The following is a 16,950-nucleotide window of genomic DNA, read 5'->3' as shown; positions in this document are numbered from 1 at the left end:
CAATGTGAGTGGATGTGGGTTGAGCCACTGGTCATGCAGGAACCACCGCGAGAGGTTGGTTGGTTCCCTTGTGGCTCCCGAGCCACATCATCGACACCCCGAACATTCCACCTGGCAAACAAAAACTCATCGGCTGGGCAATGTACGGAGTACCGCCGAAGAAGTTTCTTAAATTATGATTAGTCCGACGATGATATCACATTGGCCACGATCTAAACATCCCTTGCTGATTCAGGGCTATCTTCGATGCAGGAACAAGACATACTTATTTCAAAGTACATTACGGACAGTAGCAACACCCACTTGTTTTGCGGGCGGCGCATTTTTGGAGATGAATACCGCTCTACGCTATGGCCTGACCAGCCATTACAAAGCTTGCTAGTATCCAATGGCTCCATATACTCCATATACCTTTGGTCTCTGGGCCCAGACATCCGGCATCAGCCGGACATAGATGTCCCATTTAGCATCAGACAGAGGGCGGCTCCGTGTCCCAGACAAGCAGACATAAGGTCAGGTTTAAGACTGGAAGATGCGCGAGGGACGTGAACTTTATTTAGTATACAGATAGCAACGATTCCGTAGCCCCATCCCTTTGTTATGAGCAGCTCCCGACTAGAGCTGAAATCGTTGCAAAGCAAACAAACCGGGGTCATCACAGTCGGCATGGCACTGGCTACGTCACAGTGTGGCTATAGTAGCCAGCAGTTCGCAAAACGAGGTATCTTTGTCTACAAAGCAGCGACGCTTCGGATAGGTGAGCTTCCGTTGGAGAAAAAGAAGCAAGCATCATGGTAAAAGTCGAATGTGTCGGTTTGATTGGCGACAAAGCATTATTCAGGGATTATGAATCCGGTCGGTTCAAACTCCTCCACCTTCTATTTCTGGGAGGGCAGTTGATCAACGGTAGACTACCTAGCGAAGCTGACTGGCTGGGGAAATACGGTGTAAAGTCCGGATGGGTTAGCGCTGGGGGAGGGCCAGGCTTACAGACTTAACAGTTAGCTCCGCCCGTAGCGAGGCTCCTCTCATACAAAATAGCTCGGGACGCTGCCAGAAAACGAAAACCACGAGATTGAGCAGGGCGGAACCAGGGGTTGAACCGTCCCAATTTCTAAGGGGGGTTAGGGAAAAGAGAACCACTAGGGTCAAGCAGAGATCACATTGGTCCCGGCAAAAGGGGCTTGGTCCGCATTATCTGGCCCATCATTCCCACGACAGGCGAACTAATTTCTGGATTCCAGACAACGGTCGGTTCGATCGATATCTACATACCCTGTGTGGTTTAGTGGCTTATCCCAGTAACCACTGGGACCATGGGAACCGCCAGAGATATGATTCTCAGGCCACTGGGCATGGGGCGCTGAATGGCTGGCCCCCCCTTTCAACCCTGCTATTTAGTAAGTCTCTAGTAAGGGACACAGAAGTACTGACTACTAGTTACTAGCTAACTGGCAGTAGCCACAGTACTTCTTACTACCTGTCAGTACTACGTAGCAGGATGCCACTACCCTTCCTGTCGTAATTTGCAATGCTCCCATCTCTCAATTAGTTTCTTTCAGGGCGGCAGTGGCGCATCGTGATCTGGGCGCTGACGGTTTTGTTTAGTGCTTTTTCAGATGTCCCGTGATGGTGTGCTGCCTTTCTTTTCCCCTTCATCTTTTGCAAGCCACTCAGAAGCCATCACCCGTATCGGGTTCCCTAACTTCACCACCAATGAGGTTGGCTCATACCCATGGGTGAACATGGCCCAGCCTGCAGGGCTTGCAGTAGCCCCGTTCTTACCACTTTAATTAGAGCGCATTTGGGGGTGCAAAGAAGGTCGGCTGGAATCGAAGCTGCGTCCTTCCGAACATACCTAGTCGTTATTCAGAACTTCTCGGTCGGAAGGGTGCATCCAGTCTACCCTCTTACATAGTATTGGCATACCGACAGACATGGGCAGACTGTTTCACACAGAAGAGCGACTGAAACGAAACATGATCTGACGGCCCTCCGATCGCCGTTAAGCCTACCCGTCTTGGTCCCTTGTCTCTGTTCTCTCCCCCACGCCTCCTTACCACCACTGTAGCAGGGTCGCGAAAATATATTGCTACTGTGTACGAAGTATATACTAGTAGCTAGTAGTGGGGGAAGACAAAAAGCGCAATTACTAACTAGTAGAGCATAACACTTTTTTTTTCCCGCCATTTTCTAGATATCATTTCTGATGTCCGTGTATGTCTTGATGTATCCAGTTGCATCCTCAAGATTGTATTGGGGAAGAAGCATATGAATCACAACGTTTTGATAGAGTGTGAACCGTGTCAATGTCTCTCCTGAACTCCTAATATAATTATAGCTTGGGTGGGTAGTGGATGGAGTAGTTAAAATTATACTGATCTAGTCCGATTTAGGTACGTTATGAACACCGGAGTTCTTATCCATGCATAGAGCTGGGTGCGCTTAGTCAAACTGCTAGACATGTGACTTGTGAACTTTCTAGTGTAAGCTTCCAGGTACCATGAACAATGAAGAATGAATGTGAAAGTACATGTTTTTGAAGGAAAAAGAAAACACAAATATTTCCAATACCTCCTCCCACCGTAAAAAGTAAACCAACCACCGCCTCGGCAGAAATATCGTCATCCATGGGAGCTGCCTAATCCAGTTAAGCGCAGGCGTTGTTGGATATGCTCCGGGGACAACGATGTTCCGTCCAGGCCATGCCAAGAGGATCCCGGCCAGAGCTCATGGTTCTCGCCGAACCAACATCATCAACCAAGTCCCCCCGCGTCTTTGGAAGGGAGTGTCAGCAGTTTCAACGTCCTGGGGAGACCGAATCGCCTGGTGCTTGAGTTCTTTTTGGATTCCCTGAACGTGGCAGAGCTTCCTCGCCACAGGGCGTCCTCCCAACTGCTGGCTGCTGACTGCTGACCCTCCGGATTGGGTATGAGAATCGCCTGGTCCCAGTGCATGCACTGTGACATGAGTATTGATAAGGTGAGAACATATTCACCCGCGCATCTGCCCTAAAGTCGACGCCTGGGCAACACCAACTCCCCGCATGTGAGATTCTCCATCATCTTGGACTATATGCTAACTTCTCCGCATGTTCAGGTCCCGGCCAGCTTCGTCCTCGTTACTTCACGCTACATGATGACCTTCGATGTATAATAGGCCCTTATTGACCAGAATTCAGAATGGAGCCCACAATTCAACAGGCATCGCATCCCGAACCTCGGAAGAGTCATCACAAGTCTGTTCGGGTTGCCTTTGGTCCGGATCTAGAAACACACATTCCCCCGCGTGACAGATCCCCCGCTCCTGTTCCAGGACATCACCGATCATTTACTACCGTGGAGCACAAACAGACTCCCGTTATCACCCCCGAACGACCGACTAGCTCATCTGCAGGCGAGAACCCCCTGATCATCGAGAACAATGGCCGACTGACTTCGGATCGATCGTCGGATTCTGCAAGACCGATTGCGACCCTGAAGAGGGCCCGCAGCGACTATGGGCCCCGAGTGGGGCTTGATAAAGCCATTGCTGGGGATGAGGAAGAGGACATTGCCATGAGACATGGATGGCAGGAGGAATATACCTCGAGCGAGTACCTGAAAGTCCTGCACTCGGTAAGCAGATGCAACGGATAGCTAAGGCTTACAATCCGGTCGGATCTGACTGCTTTAGAATTTCTATATGTATTTCACAGAGAAGCGCCACGAGACGAACGGTATCCCTAGGGATCCGGTCGGAAGCTGGCCCAGCCAAGACTGGCGCATGAAGGACCGCCTGAAGACCGTCTCCGCGGCGCTAGCCATCTGCCTGAATATTGGCGTCGACCCGCCCGATGTGGTCAAGACGAACCCGACAGCTAAGTTGGAATGCTGGGTCGATCCCACGTCTACTACCGGCGGTGGTCACAACAAGATCATGGAGCAGATCGGAAAGAAACTGCAGGAGCAATATGAGACACTTAGCTTAAGAACTAGGTACAAGCAATATCTTGACCCCTCTGTCGATGAGACGAAGAAGTTTTGCATTTCTCTGCGCCGTAACGCCAAGGACGAGCGGGTGCTGTTCCATTACAACGGCCATGGTGTACCTCTCCCTACTCAGTCGGGTGAGATTTGGGTCTTCAACAAGAATTACACTCAGTACATCCCGGTATCCCTCTACGACTTGCAGTCCTGGCTTGCAGGACCTAGCCTATTTGTCTTCGACGTATCGCATGCAGGGAATATTGTGTCAAACTTTCACACCTTTGTCGAGAAACATGAGAAGGAGAACGCAGAGGCGAAGAAGCGGGATCCAAACGCCATCGTTCAAAACTACGGGGACTGTATCATCCTCGCAGCATGTCAGAAGACAGAGTCGCTCCCCACTAACCCCGATCTTCCAGCGGATATCTTCACTTGTTGCTTGACTACGCCTATTGAGATTGCCCTGCGTTTCTTCATCCTCCAAAATCCCCTGCAGACGAATATCTCGATTGACGAGTTCAGAGTGCCAGGCCGCTTGCAGGACCGGAGAAGCCCACTTGGAGAGCTGAACTGGATTTTTACTGCGATCACGGACACTATCGCCTGGAACACATTGCCACGGGCGCTGTTCAAGAAGCTCTTCCGTCAAGATCTCATGGTCGCTGCTTTGTTTAGAAATTTCCTGCTCGCCGAGCGTATCATGCGAACATACAAGTGCCATCCTATTTCATCTCCTGAGCTTCCAGAGACCCATCATCACCCGCTGTGGAAGAGCTGGGATTTGGCAGTTGAAATGGTCTTGTCACAGTTACCAGCTCTCATTGACCACGAGGAGGGCCGCAGGCAATATGAGTATCAGCATTCAACATTCTTTGCCGAGCAGCTTACCGCTTTTGAGGTTTACTTGTCGTCAGGTCCAACGGAAAAGAATCCCCCGGATCAGCTTCCGATTGTGCTACAGGTCCTTCTCAGTCAAGCGCATCGACTCAGGGCGCTGATATTGCTTAGCAAATTCCTGGATCTAGGACCTTGGGCTGTCCATCTGGCTCTGAGCATCGGGATATTTCCATATGTCGTAAAGCTCCTGCAGTCCGCCGCCCAAGAACTGAAGCCCGTGATGGTCTTCATCTGGGCAAGGATCATGGCCGTCGATCATACAGTCCAGAACGATTTGTTGAAGGACAACGGAATCCATTACTTCATTTCCATCCTCAACCCTTCCTCGCCAATTCCCGTGGGCAATGCTAGCGAACATCGAGCGATGTGTGCGTTCATTGTCTCGATCTTTTGCAAGAATTACCCTCAAGGCCAGAATGTGTGCCTTTCTGCTGAGCTCTTTGACTCCTGCCTTAAGCACCTCATGGATGTTGAAAACCCCCTGTTGCGGCAATGGTCGTGTCTCTGTATTAGCATGTTGTGGTCTGACTTCCCTGAAGCCAAGTGGATGGGCATTCGTTGCGCTGCTCCTGCAAGGCTGTGCGAGCTTAATTTCGATCCGGTCCCCGAGGTCCGAGCTGCAATGCTCCATGCAGTAACGACTTTCTTGGGTATCCCTGATTTGACCGACCAGGTTGCCCAAATAGAAGAGTCTCTGGCTATGACAGTGCTACCTATGGCAGCAGACGGCAGTGTCCTGGTGAGGAAAGAACTCCTGGTCTTCTTCTCAACGTTCGTGAGGCGCTACCAGAACAAGTTCCTGGTTGCTGCCTATGAGGAATTTCAAGACGAGAAGCAGAACCTCCTGCTGAAACTGGAACAAGATGGCACTCGGAGTCTTTCCTTAGAGGATGTGCCGAATATCTCAGCAAATGGCTCCACGGATCCCAACCATAGGTCGCAGATTTTGTCTCGGAATACGACTTTTGGTACTATTTGGAAACAACTACTAATTCTTTCTGTTGATCCCCATCCTGACATTGCCCAAGATGCGGCCATGGTGGTCGACTACATCCACATCTGTCTTCTTCAATCCCCCATGGCGACGCTAACCAACAAGATTCGCAATGAGATCTTGGATCTCTCGAGTCGTGTATCCCAGAAGTATCAGGTCCGAGAAAGGCCAGAGTCAAAGAAGACGGCGCCACCGCCGACTCCTCCTTCCGCTGCACCGCCGAAACAAGAAGGTTACCTCTCACTGAGCCTAAAACGAACGGCGAGTGTCGCTGCATCGCTTAAGAATTTGGCGTTCGGCAGTTCATCCGCGGGCGAGGCGCAGTCGCAGCAAACGTCAACGGCCCCGAAAAGCCGAGTCCCCATGACACCCAGAGGACGAGCCCCTCCCGAATGGACGCGGCCCCCAGAGGTCAACGACCAAGTCGCTCCCGCGACTGCGTATCACCAGGCCCCGACCCCTACTTCACGAGGCTTTGAACCCAGAGATCCCACTGCTGTCCCGACGATCCCCTTGATGAGCAGGTTCCTAGATTGGTCCACAGAGGTAATCCCAGAACTCCTTGATGCAATAAGCGCGGAAAACCAGATTGAGTATGAGCAACTTCTTACCCTTATTCAGTACTTCCGGGAACCCCAGATGAAACCCAATGAGCCCGACGAGCCCGGTAGTGCGGATTACAACGAACGCCTTTGGAGACGGAGTCGCAACGAAAAGATCATTTCGGAGACCCAACCCCTGAAGGGAGTAGCCGGCAGTAGCCGATGGGATAACTCATTGTCTCTCTTATCTAACAGCAGTCAGCCCTTGAAGATGTGCTTCCACCAGTTTGAGGATCATCTCGCAGTTGCGGACGACAGGGATACGATTGCGTATGTGCTTAGGATCAGCCGTGCTTTTCTCTGCTAACACCAAATAGGATATGGGACTGGCAGAGCCACAAACGTCTCAACCGCTTTTCTAATGGCAACCCAGCAGGCTCGAAAATCAACGAAGTGCGGTATATTAACGAAGACGATCAAGCACTCTTGATGACAGGCTCCTCCGATGGCGTACTGAAAGTGTTTAGGAACTATGAGTCCGCCAAAAAGGTGGAGATCGTTACGTCTTTTAGGGCCCTACCGGAACTGATTCCAAGTAACCGGAATGCCGGCCTAGTTCTCGACTGGCAGCAGGGTCAGGGCAAAGCGTTGGTCGCAGGAGACGTCAAGGTTATTCGGGTGTGGAACGCAGCCACCGAAGTGTGCACTAACGTATGTTTCCACATATTGAGGATGGGAACACTCTTCTGACTATTGCATAGGATATTCCCGCAAGGTCCGGCTCGTGTATCACCTCTTTGACGTCGGATCAGGTTGCAGGAAATATCTTCGTTGCAGGATTTGGCGATGGCGCTGTTCGAGTGTTTGATCAGCGTCTCAAGCCGACAACCTCCATGGTTAAGGTCTGGCGCGAGCACAAGCAGTGGATTACCAACGTCCATATGCAACGCGGTGGATTGAGAGAACTGGTGTCTGGTAGCCGAAATGGCGAGATTCGACTATGGGATCTTCGAATGGACACGCCTTTTTCAACGTTTTCGGCGACTAAGGATACGCTTCGCACATTGAGCGTGCATGAACACGCCCCTGTGTTCATGGTGTACGTGGCTCTTGCCAAATATGGCTAAGCAGATTTGCTGACTTGTATGAACAGGGGTACCAACCGACACGAAGTCAAGACGTTCAACGTCAATGGTACATATCTATCCACCTTCGAGCCGTACTCGAGCTTCCTTCACCACAACCGATCTTCCCCGATTGCCAGCACGGCCTTCCACCCTCACCGCACCCTGCTGGCGTGTGCTGCCCTCAACGACAACCACATCAACCTCGTGAACTGCTAGTTCATTCTATCTTCTTCATGGCCATTCCGTCCCACCCTTATACCACTCGTAGCAAATTTCGGCGCCTGGAATTTTGTCCTTCCGGGCCATGTTCGATTCGAACTGTTTTCCTTCTGATCTTCAACCTAACACCTTTTAATGGCAATCATGAAGCATCACTTTCTGGCGTAGGTCGGCTAGCTTTCTGCGTTGGCGCTAGGAAATCCTTTTTCGTTTCCGTTATTATCATACGGTATTGTTTTTCTATTCTTCTTTTTCTTGTCTTCACACTTTGACCGTGTCGCTTGTATATGGATGGACATAGCTGTGCAGGCAGACCAAGCTTTTAATTCGTCAGTTATACCCAGTGTTGGGAGAAGAATTGTCGGTAAGATTGTAGATATTATTGATCCCATTTGACTGAACGTAGACGAATGGACAACTTGAAGTAGTATACTAGGTATGAACTCTTCAATTGACAAGCTGTAGCGAATATACCGTGTAGTCCTTGCCTCGCTTAAAATTATATAGTGGCCCCAAGGTACTATTCATAATGGAGTATAATGTGAATAATAGTGATAGCTTAGAGAAGTTATCTACATTCGTAAAAAAGTTACTACTAGTAGTTATAACTGAATAATAACAATCCATAACTATTTTACAACTCTAGATAGTTAACTTGTCACTAACTCTTTTGTGTATCACCCTCCCCACTCAACCCATTCCACCCCCAACATTTGGAGGAATATAATATTTGAGTTCCTGGGTTTCCACATAACAAATATATCAGACTATCAAATAGTTCTTAGTCATAGTTGGCAGTACCATATTTAAAATATGGTCACACTGCTAGTAAGTTAGTAGGATTGTTCCGGAAGAGCTTGATACTATACTACATCACAGCAACCGAATATATATAATATAGTACCATGATAACAACCGGCACCTGACCAATATGGAGTCACACTAGATATAAGTACACTTATTGAACTCCCCTTATACCACACATAGTACCATACAATAGTTACAACAACATAAAAAATATCATACTAAACTTTTCCCCTTCCAGTCACCCCCAAAAAAACACCCACATCCTATCCTTTTTTACAACAACATGAACCTACTGCAACTCCTTCTCCCAATCCGCCGCCCACAACGCCGCCCCAACTGTATTCGTAAACGCAAACGCAATCGACACAAACGGGACCATTTCCAGCGCGAACGCCGCCATTCCGAACCTACTCAGTAGTCAGTTAGCCATAATCAAAGAAAAAAAACGAAAAGGGAATAAAAACATACCCAGTATACTTCCCCCTCCACCTCCCGACCCACCTACTCCTCTCCGCCTTCTTCCACCCCTTCAACCCAAACCACCGCTCATGCACCCCCTCCCCGACCTTCTTCCCCTGCACATAAACATAGATGATCGTTCCCACCACAGGCACAAAGTTCAGCGGTAGCAACACCACACTCCTCACCAACATGTTCCACATATTCGTTTGTCTTTCCTCGACTTCTTCTTTGCCCCCGAAGCGGGACATGACCTCATCACCACCGCCTCTCTTTCCCGACTGCTCAAGGAGTTTCTCCTGCCCCATTTCCACGAGCGTGGCGTCAAACGTCGCAGTGATAGCGTCCGCGAGGAGGAATGACCGCGCGAGGAAGGTGGTTATGGTGGAGGATTCGCTGAGGACGAGTAATGCCGCGGAGAATGGGGCGAGGAGGGGACCACTGGTGATGGACATGATGGCTGCTTGTGGGACGTAGGTGAAGAAGAACATGGCTGTGGTGACGCCTACGCCGAGAGTGAGGGTTTTGGAGGACCGTGAGAGGAGAGGTTGGCGGAGGGTGGGGCGGTTGAGGGTGTAGATTATTCCCTATTTATTCATTCATTCATTATATTTAGTCTTTTTTTCCCTATAATAGGGTGGTTTGTGTAGTAGGTAGGTATAGAAAATGGGGGTATGATGGGTGGCTGTGTGTGTGGCGCACCTTAATTGGGTAGAAATATGTCCCGGAGAGGACGACATCTTTGGCGATGGCCCGAATGTGGGTTGCTTCGTCGATGAGAGCTCCTGTTACTTTGTTCATGGTTGGTGTGAGGGTTTAATGTGGTTGGTGATAGTAAGGGTGTTTGTTCATGGGGGAGGCGTTGCGGAGGGAAACTTTTGGATGGCGGTGACGTCGTCGGGAGCTAGCTAGCTACTTACTGTATCCATTAAGTGGGGATTACCCCATTGGAACATATTTAGTTCCGAGCGATAACTACTATACTGATGTAAACATATTTAGGATATTTTCAGCTGACTAGCTAGTCTCGCTCATCCACTTTATAATACATATTATAGGCTATTTAATCTCCTCAAATGGGACATTCTCGCACTGATGGTACATGAATTAAGCCATCTTGACATACAGAACAGGCTCAGTAGTCAAAGTAGCTATGGTTGCCGTCCTGGCTGGGTGAACAGTAATGAGGATCCACGCTTCCCCAGTCAGCAAAGTTGCCAGCCTGCTTCTTGCGATCTTTGGCGACGTAGGAATAGAGATTGAGGATGACATCACCCAGTAGCTGTGTCGTCTGTTTCTCCTTCTCACTAGCACAGTTCTCTGCGATTCCCTTGACTTGCTGGCGGAGTTTTTTGTGTCCTCGATTATCCTTGTGAAACCACGCTTCTGCTTCTCTAACGGGTCTGGTGAGTCCAGGAGGAGTCCTCAAAATGCTGTTCTGAGCGGTGGAGTCATTGTCAAGGTGAGACACATTGGCTGTACTGGTAGACTTGGTCTCGGATGCCTGACTCTCCTGTGGCGCATGTGTCTTGACTGGAATGGTCTCCATAGCGTTTTCCCGGGCCAGCAACTGCTCGTTGTCGAGTTTGGGGCTTTCAGGCTTCTGCGCAACGTTCTTGAGCAGCGCGGTGACCTCTTCTTTGAACCTGCGCTGTTTCTCCTCCCTTTCCAGTTCAAGGGTACGCGCGCGCTCCAAATGAGTAGTCGAATACTGAGCCCCAGGGCCCGAGATCTCCAGACCAGATGTAATCCGGGTTTCAGGACGCTTGAGGCGGGATTGGACTCGTAGGGACTCGTATGGGGACTGACTATAGGTTCGATCAAAGTTGGCTCCGTAGAGGTCCAAGGAGGTATGCTCGGAGACAGATTCACGAAGAGGAGTACCTAGCGAGTAGGAGGACTCATAGGATCTGGTATAAGTCAAAGGATTGCGTTGAAAGTGACCATCGTCGCTGCTCTCCCAACCATGCGATTCAAGACGCGAAGGTGTGAAGGACTCTGCAGGTATGTTCAAATGACGGTCTGTCTGATTTGCACGGTGCATGGCCGAGAGATGAGACAAGGCTTTTTGTTGGCTCATGGGACGTGGTTCTTTCGGTTCGCTGCTTGATGACATCTCTGATAGAAGCTTTCGGGTTTTGGCGCCTCTTTTCGAGCCTGTCTTGGTGCAGAGCTGAAACAAAGGTACTGGCTGGGAGGAGGCTAGATCCTGGTAACTGTCAAACTCATGGTCTTCGTCTCGGTATACGGTGGACGGTCTGGTGAAGAGTAGACGACGAGACGCCATGGTGAAGTTTCGCTGGTGAACGACGGTGCTAGACAGCTGAATAGGACGAGACGCTGAAATAAACGAGGAAGCTAGTAAAAAAAGGTTGAGACGTCGGGGTCATGCCATGGAGATGCAGACGACGTGACGCACTTGCACATTGTGAGTGCGAAGCGTACCTGCCCACTTCGGGAAGTGCTATCATTCACTTGTTTGAACTGTCCAGTTTGCTGGGTTTGCTGTGTTACGCCGCTGCCTCTGCCTTTGCCAAACCACCATGACTTCTGTCAAGACAACAACACATTTCATGCTGAAGGCCCCGCAGGCACTGAGTGTAGTTGATGTCCATGGCTGCCCAACCGCTCACAGAATGGTTACAACAAGCGTCGAAGCCAGATGTCAAGTAATTATATGCAAATCAACTCTCAGACTACGCAGTATCTTCGACGAAACCCGATTACTATTCCGCACATAACAAATTACCACATGTCCAACATACACGTGTCATAGGAAGTCAACCTTTGCATGAGACTGATGATACTTGCTTGCAAGTGCCTCTACCATTGATTCCGCTGCGTACCACCCGGGCCCATCGAATGGTATCCCATCTTGCCAGAGTCAAGCCTGCTGGTAGGGCTGAACTCAGAAGATTCAGTGTCCTGGCTGTAGGTGTTGTAGCTGCTGCCTCCTGTACGACCACCGAAATCCTGCATCGCTCCACTGTCCATAGCCCGCGATTCATGGCCAGTTCCTGAGCCACCGTATCTCTCTGGTTCATGTCTATAATCTGCAGAACCAGTACCAAAACCACCAGTATTACCATAGTCGTAGGTGCTAGACTGAGATCCGTAGCTGCCGCCGTAGTCACCAGCGGTTCCCGAATCGTATGTGTCCGTCCTGCGCTCGTAGTCGCCAGAACTATAGTTGTCAGAGCTGGGCTGAGAGTTATAGGAACCATCGCCAGGTCCATATCTCTCTCCGCCGCCCGAGTTATAGTCATTGGTACTGGGCTTGTTCCCTTTGCCTAAAACGGTGATAAGTTAGGAGACGAGTAGAGGCAAATCAATAGATAGATCATAGGTATTCGTACGGGAATCGGAATTATGGTGATGGCCAGTCAAGGCATCTTTGACCTTGTGCATGAGATTCGACATCTTGACAAGTTCTAGGTAGAAAGGTGATAACCACTAAAGCTGCTTCGATCTGTGATCAATGCTCCAATACCCCATACCTTGCGAGGTTAGCACACGTTCAAATAAAGTCCAAGACCATTGTGAACGTCTGGCGGGGTTGGAAGCCACCCAAGCTTGTCACCACAAAGGGCAAGACAATGGAACGAACACCTGCGGGGGATGACGTCTGTACCAAAAACTAAGCTGATGGGTGTGGGATGATGGAGGGAGTGGAAAGCGAGTGTCAGGATGTCATTCACGTCATGCCATTGAGACAGCTCCATCCAGACCATGGGGTTGGCTGGTGAAGCTCCGCAGCACAAGCCACGGAACCCTGGATGGCACGCCACAAATGAACCCCGCTTGTTTCCTTGCAGTCCCACAGGACCGAGAATTGCTGATGTTCTAGATTTCACGGAAGAAGTGATGAAGACGACTGCTTCTTTTTCTTGGAGCACGTGATTTATGGTTAGTGATGGCTCATCAAGTGGATGATGATCATGTAAGCGACAAGAATGGCACTTGTAAATAATATAGTTAGTTAGTAGACAGATAGACCGTGTTAGCACTGTTTTTACAGAGTGGTTAGGTGGGGGTCCCCCATTGACTCGACATCTTTGTACAAATACACATTCCTGGGTACATGAAACGGACCCCCTGCGTTGTCGATCGCTTTACTGTGTACCCATGAGAAAAAGCACTAAAGTCGAAGTCGACAGTGAATATTGCGTAGGTGTGGGGAATGACGGGAAGACAGTTTTCATTGATCTGCGGGGGGAAGAATAGAACACTGTGGATTTAAATTAAATTGAGGAAATAGTATTCAGTATTGTATGGTAAAAGAATGGGAGGAGGGTGTGACACAAATGAAAGATGCTGCCATGCGCCACACCATATAGAATACAATAATAATTATAAAAGGGTCTCGTGAAAGGAAAAGAGTCACGAATCATAGACTATCTAATTTCTAAGTCAAATTTTAAATTGAAGAACTGCTGATGGAATTGGGCAGCCCAGCCCAAAATGCACGGGCGCAGGGTCTGTGACGTAGTTCTCTGTAGTACGAGATAAGTTCAGGGTGAAAAGGTATGGCGGTTGCCTGACAAAACCTGAGGAAGCCACTAATGAATTAGTTAAGGGAACTCCCCTCCCTCAGGCAGGGAATCAATCCCGTGACTAACTGCCCCCCAAGCCGAACTGTCTGACAGGGAAACTACTAACTAACTAACTAACTAATACTTACTGAGGGAGAGACACGGAGGGGACAGAGAAAAGAGGCTGTGCTTGCGTGTCCGGCGACTCGCTCACAAGTTGTTGATCATTCTTTTTGCCTTTCTTCCTCCTCCACATCGTCCCATCCATCCCATTCCCATCCCCATCCCCATTTCCATCCCCTTCTCCCTACTTACCACCCTACTACCGTCCATGTCCCTATTCTTCTTCTCTCCCCGTCATCCTTGTCTGGTTGGCTTCTAAAGTACCAGCCCGTCATTGCTTGACCACGGCGACTTCCTAACTACGACTACTACTTACTCACTCTCCTTATCATCTTGTTCCTTCGCGCCTACCCTCCTTCTCCCTTCCCGTGCGCTCTCGATGAGTGTCCGTTCTGTTGCGATTCATCGACCGTCTGATTGGTCCTAAGAACATCGCCTTCCTGCACGAAACCCGCTGGCCCTGAGCGTTGATCTTCCTGGGCTTCTTTCCTTCCCGCACCCCCCTCGGCCAAGCAATATCTGTTCTATTGCATATTCCAACACACCCTCTCAACTATGCGACCACCACGTTTGATTGCTGTCGTCTTCTGCCTCATCTTTCTCCCCATCATCCTCACCTTCTTTTCTGCTTTAACCTCCTCGCCTAGGGTGTCCACCCCCGATTCACTCGCTGGTCGAGCGACGGGTCTACACGCCCTCTTCTCCTTCAACATCCCCTCATCCCTGTTCCCGCCGTCCGCCATCATCAGCCTCACCGATGACAACTCCACCTTTTTCCTGGCCCGACCTGCTGCGTTTGGCCCTCTGCTGCCGGATAAGGGACTTAGCGGGCAACTCTGGATTGGCAGTGGCTTTGGGGAACGAACAACCGCTGGAGCGGAAGGAGAGCTAGGATGCTCCGATATCCCGGGTTGGGGTGAGGGAGATGGTCCGAAGTCAGGCGGAGGTGCAGATACTACAACTGGGAAGTCGGGGTCTACTCCTGGAAACGAGCCGACCGTGCCACAAAGCCATCGCCAAGCGATTCCCCAACCGGATATCGACCTGCAGCATGACTCTGGTACCAAAGTAGCACCCCCGGTGACAAATGACGGCACGGATGACCATCTCCACCACCCGCTGCCCGAGTCAGAAGTGTCGGACTCAGGCGCCATGGACAAGCACGGGGAACCCTCTTCGAACCGACAAGCTGCCCATGCTGACATCCAGTCTTTGCAAGAAAGCGCCGAGATCGACGGCAAAGTCGTCCTTCTGAGTAGGGGCGGCTGCGGCTTCTTGGAGAAGGTCAAGTGGGTCCAGCGGCGTGGAGGAATTGCTTTGATTGTGGGGGATGACACCCGAGGAGGCAGCCTCGTCACGATGTATGCACGGGGTGATACATCCAACGTGACGATCCCCGCCCTCTTCACATCTCATACTACGGCACATCTGCTGTCATCCTTAGTCCCCCCGCAAGGGGAGGACTCGGCCGCAGACGATGGATCAGGAACACACACTAAAATCTCCACTCACGGCAGTGTCGGGAAACAACGCATGGACGCTACGGCGACTACCTCTGCCACTGCGTCGCCAATTTCAAGTCACAAAGCAGTAGTTCATGATAGTGCGGTGCCCCCAAAGCAGAAGTCTGGGCTCTTCCACGCTCTTCTGTCATTGTTCGGTTTCAGCAACCATGGTGGACCCGTCTGGTATCCACCGGAGGACAGCCGTCGCCCGCCAAGCAGCGGAAACATCAATTGGATTCTATTAGATCGCTGGGACGAACAGGAGCCATCACAGGACGAGACCGAGCGAAAGACTTCCCGAACGAAAACCGATGGTGTTGCCGAAGACCTCAAAAAGTCGGGTACCTCGTCGAGCAGTACAGACGGTGATGGATTTGTCATTGGTGTGCAGGACTGGAGAGATCCGGACCTAGTAGTTCCGAAGGGCAGCATCCTTCCATCTCCTACCAGTACAACCGACGCCGCCGGGAATAAGGTGCATACCGGCGTCAAGGGCTCGCACCCCACTCCCGCGACCTTGAAGGGTGGCAGCATCACTCCTGGAAGTGGCGAGTATCGCACGGTCGAGAAGTCTAGCGTTGAAAAAGAGTCGAAGATGGAGTACTCCGGCCACAAGTCCGTGTATGATGATGTGAAACCAGGATCCTCTTCCCAGCGCAACGGTTGGTTTGCCAGGCATTTCTTCTGGGCCACGGACAAGCCAGGTCCCAGCCCAAGTTCTAGCGCCCATGGGCAAATCACTTCCGTAGACCAGAAACTGCATGATGCGACAACCCAGAACGGCCAGGGTGTGAATGCGGCTGAACACGACGGCTTGTGGGTCACTCTCACGCCCACGAGCATGTCGACCAGTCCTTTCTTCGATACCCTCCTCGTTTTGGTTGTCAGCCCGTTGCTCACGCTGACCGTTGTCTACGTCCTGTTGTTGCTGCGGTCTCGTATCCGGCGCAGACGATGGCGCGCTCCAAAGTCCCTCGTCGATCGCCTCCCAGTGCGAACTTATCATACTATTGCGAGGTCCACCTCTTCCTCGGAAACCAGCTCGCCACGATCTGTTAGCCCTGGTCCAGTGTCGCCAACCTCGCCATTGTTGGGTGCAAAGAGCCGTTCAGGAGCCCAGCTGTCTCGGTCGCAGCGAGAGTCACATGTCTCGAATGCGAGTGCATCCAGAATGTCGTCATCGAGGAAGGGCAAATCGGGATCCACTCTGTGGCGCCGGAAATACACCGGCCGGCAAGTGGAATGCGTTGTGTGCCTGGAGGAATATGTGGATGGGCAGAGCAGGGTGATGAGTTTGCCCTGCGGCCACGAGTTCCACGCGGAGTGCATGTGAGTAACGATCCTTGAGTCCGTTGTCAATCATGCTCGTACTAACGATCTTGCAGCACGCCTTGGCTGACAACCCGCCGGCGAACTTGTCCCATCTGTAAAGGCGACGTGGTTCGGTCAATGTCGCAGAACAAAGCGGCGGAGGCTCACGAGTCGGCAGAGCCGATGAACGAGGAAGAATACCACCCTGACGCAGATTCTCAGCATAGTTCATCCTCAGCGCCGGTGCCGATTAGCGGAGTGAGCGAAGACGAGACCTCGGATCTCGAGCGGCATGCTGGCTCTGAAGCAGGTCTTCTCGAGGGACAAGCATCCTCGGCACCACCGAGCTGGAGGAACTTTGCCGCACTGAGCTACTCTGCTCTTAGTGGCGATACAATCTGGCATCAGGCGCAGACGGACGGCAGCCGGTGAACTGCGTTGTTGTGCTTTATATTATTAACCACCC

The 16,950-nt window shown here is 50.9% G+C and overlaps 5 protein-coding genes across 5 annotated transcripts; 2 read left to right on the top strand and 3 right to left on the bottom strand.

Annotated features, from left to right (window-relative positions):
* Positions 1-3,182: 3,182 nt before the first annotated feature.
* AKAW2_11626A (ubiquitin-binding TORC1 subunit KOG1) lies at positions 3,183-7,744 on the top strand (the record flags this gene model as incomplete). Its single annotated transcript, XM_041684131.1, has 6 exons — positions 3,183-3,617; positions 3,676-6,405; positions 6,481-6,731; positions 6,779-7,112; positions 7,163-7,500; positions 7,555-7,744. The coding sequence occupies 6 exons, from the start codon at positions 3,183-3,185 to the stop codon at positions 7,742-7,744; spliced, it is 4,278 nt and encodes a 1,425-aa protein (XP_041538346.1).
* A 1,099-nt stretch (positions 7,745-8,843) lies between these two features.
* AKAW2_11625S (EI24 domain-containing protein) lies at positions 8,844-9,814 on the bottom strand (the record flags this gene model as incomplete). The annotated part of the gene is made up of 3 exons (XM_041684130.1): positions 8,844-8,961; positions 9,023-9,600; positions 9,716-9,814. 3 exons carry the CDS (start codon positions 9,812-9,814, stop codon positions 8,844-8,846), a joined length of 795 nt encoding a protein of 264 aa, XP_041538345.1.
* Positions 9,815-10,148: 334 nt separating this feature from the next.
* On the bottom strand, positions 10,149-11,300 carry AKAW2_11624S (uncharacterized protein; the record flags this gene model as incomplete). Its single annotated transcript, XM_041684129.1, has 1 exon — positions 10,149-11,300. The coding sequence occupies one exon, from the start codon at positions 11,298-11,300 to the stop codon at positions 10,149-10,151; it is 1,152 nt and encodes a 383-aa protein (XP_041538344.1).
* Positions 11,301-11,836: 536 nt separating this feature from the next.
* AKAW2_11623S (uncharacterized protein) lies at positions 11,837-12,433 on the bottom strand (the record flags this gene model as incomplete). The annotated part of the gene is made up of 2 exons (XM_041684128.1): positions 11,837-12,303; positions 12,370-12,433. The coding sequence occupies 2 exons, from the start codon at positions 12,431-12,433 to the stop codon at positions 11,837-11,839; spliced, it is 531 nt and encodes a 176-aa protein (XP_041538343.1).
* A 1,790-nt stretch (positions 12,434-14,223) lies between these two features.
* On the top strand, positions 14,224-16,916 carry AKAW2_11622A (PA and RING finger domain protein; the record flags this gene model as incomplete). The annotated part of the gene is made up of 2 exons (XM_041684127.1): positions 14,224-16,502; positions 16,559-16,916. 2 exons carry the CDS (start codon positions 14,224-14,226, stop codon positions 16,914-16,916), a joined length of 2,637 nt encoding a protein of 878 aa, XP_041538342.1.
* Between the last annotated feature and the right edge of the window lie 34 nt (positions 16,917-16,950).

This window comes from Aspergillus luchuensis, chromosome 1, assembly GCF_016861625.1.
Source record: "Aspergillus luchuensis IFO 4308 DNA, chromosome 1, nearly complete sequence".
Lineage (NCBI taxonomy): Eukaryota > Fungi > Ascomycota > Eurotiomycetes > Eurotiales > Aspergillaceae > Aspergillus > Aspergillus luchuensis.
This window is presented reverse-complemented; position numbering and strand designations above follow the sequence as displayed.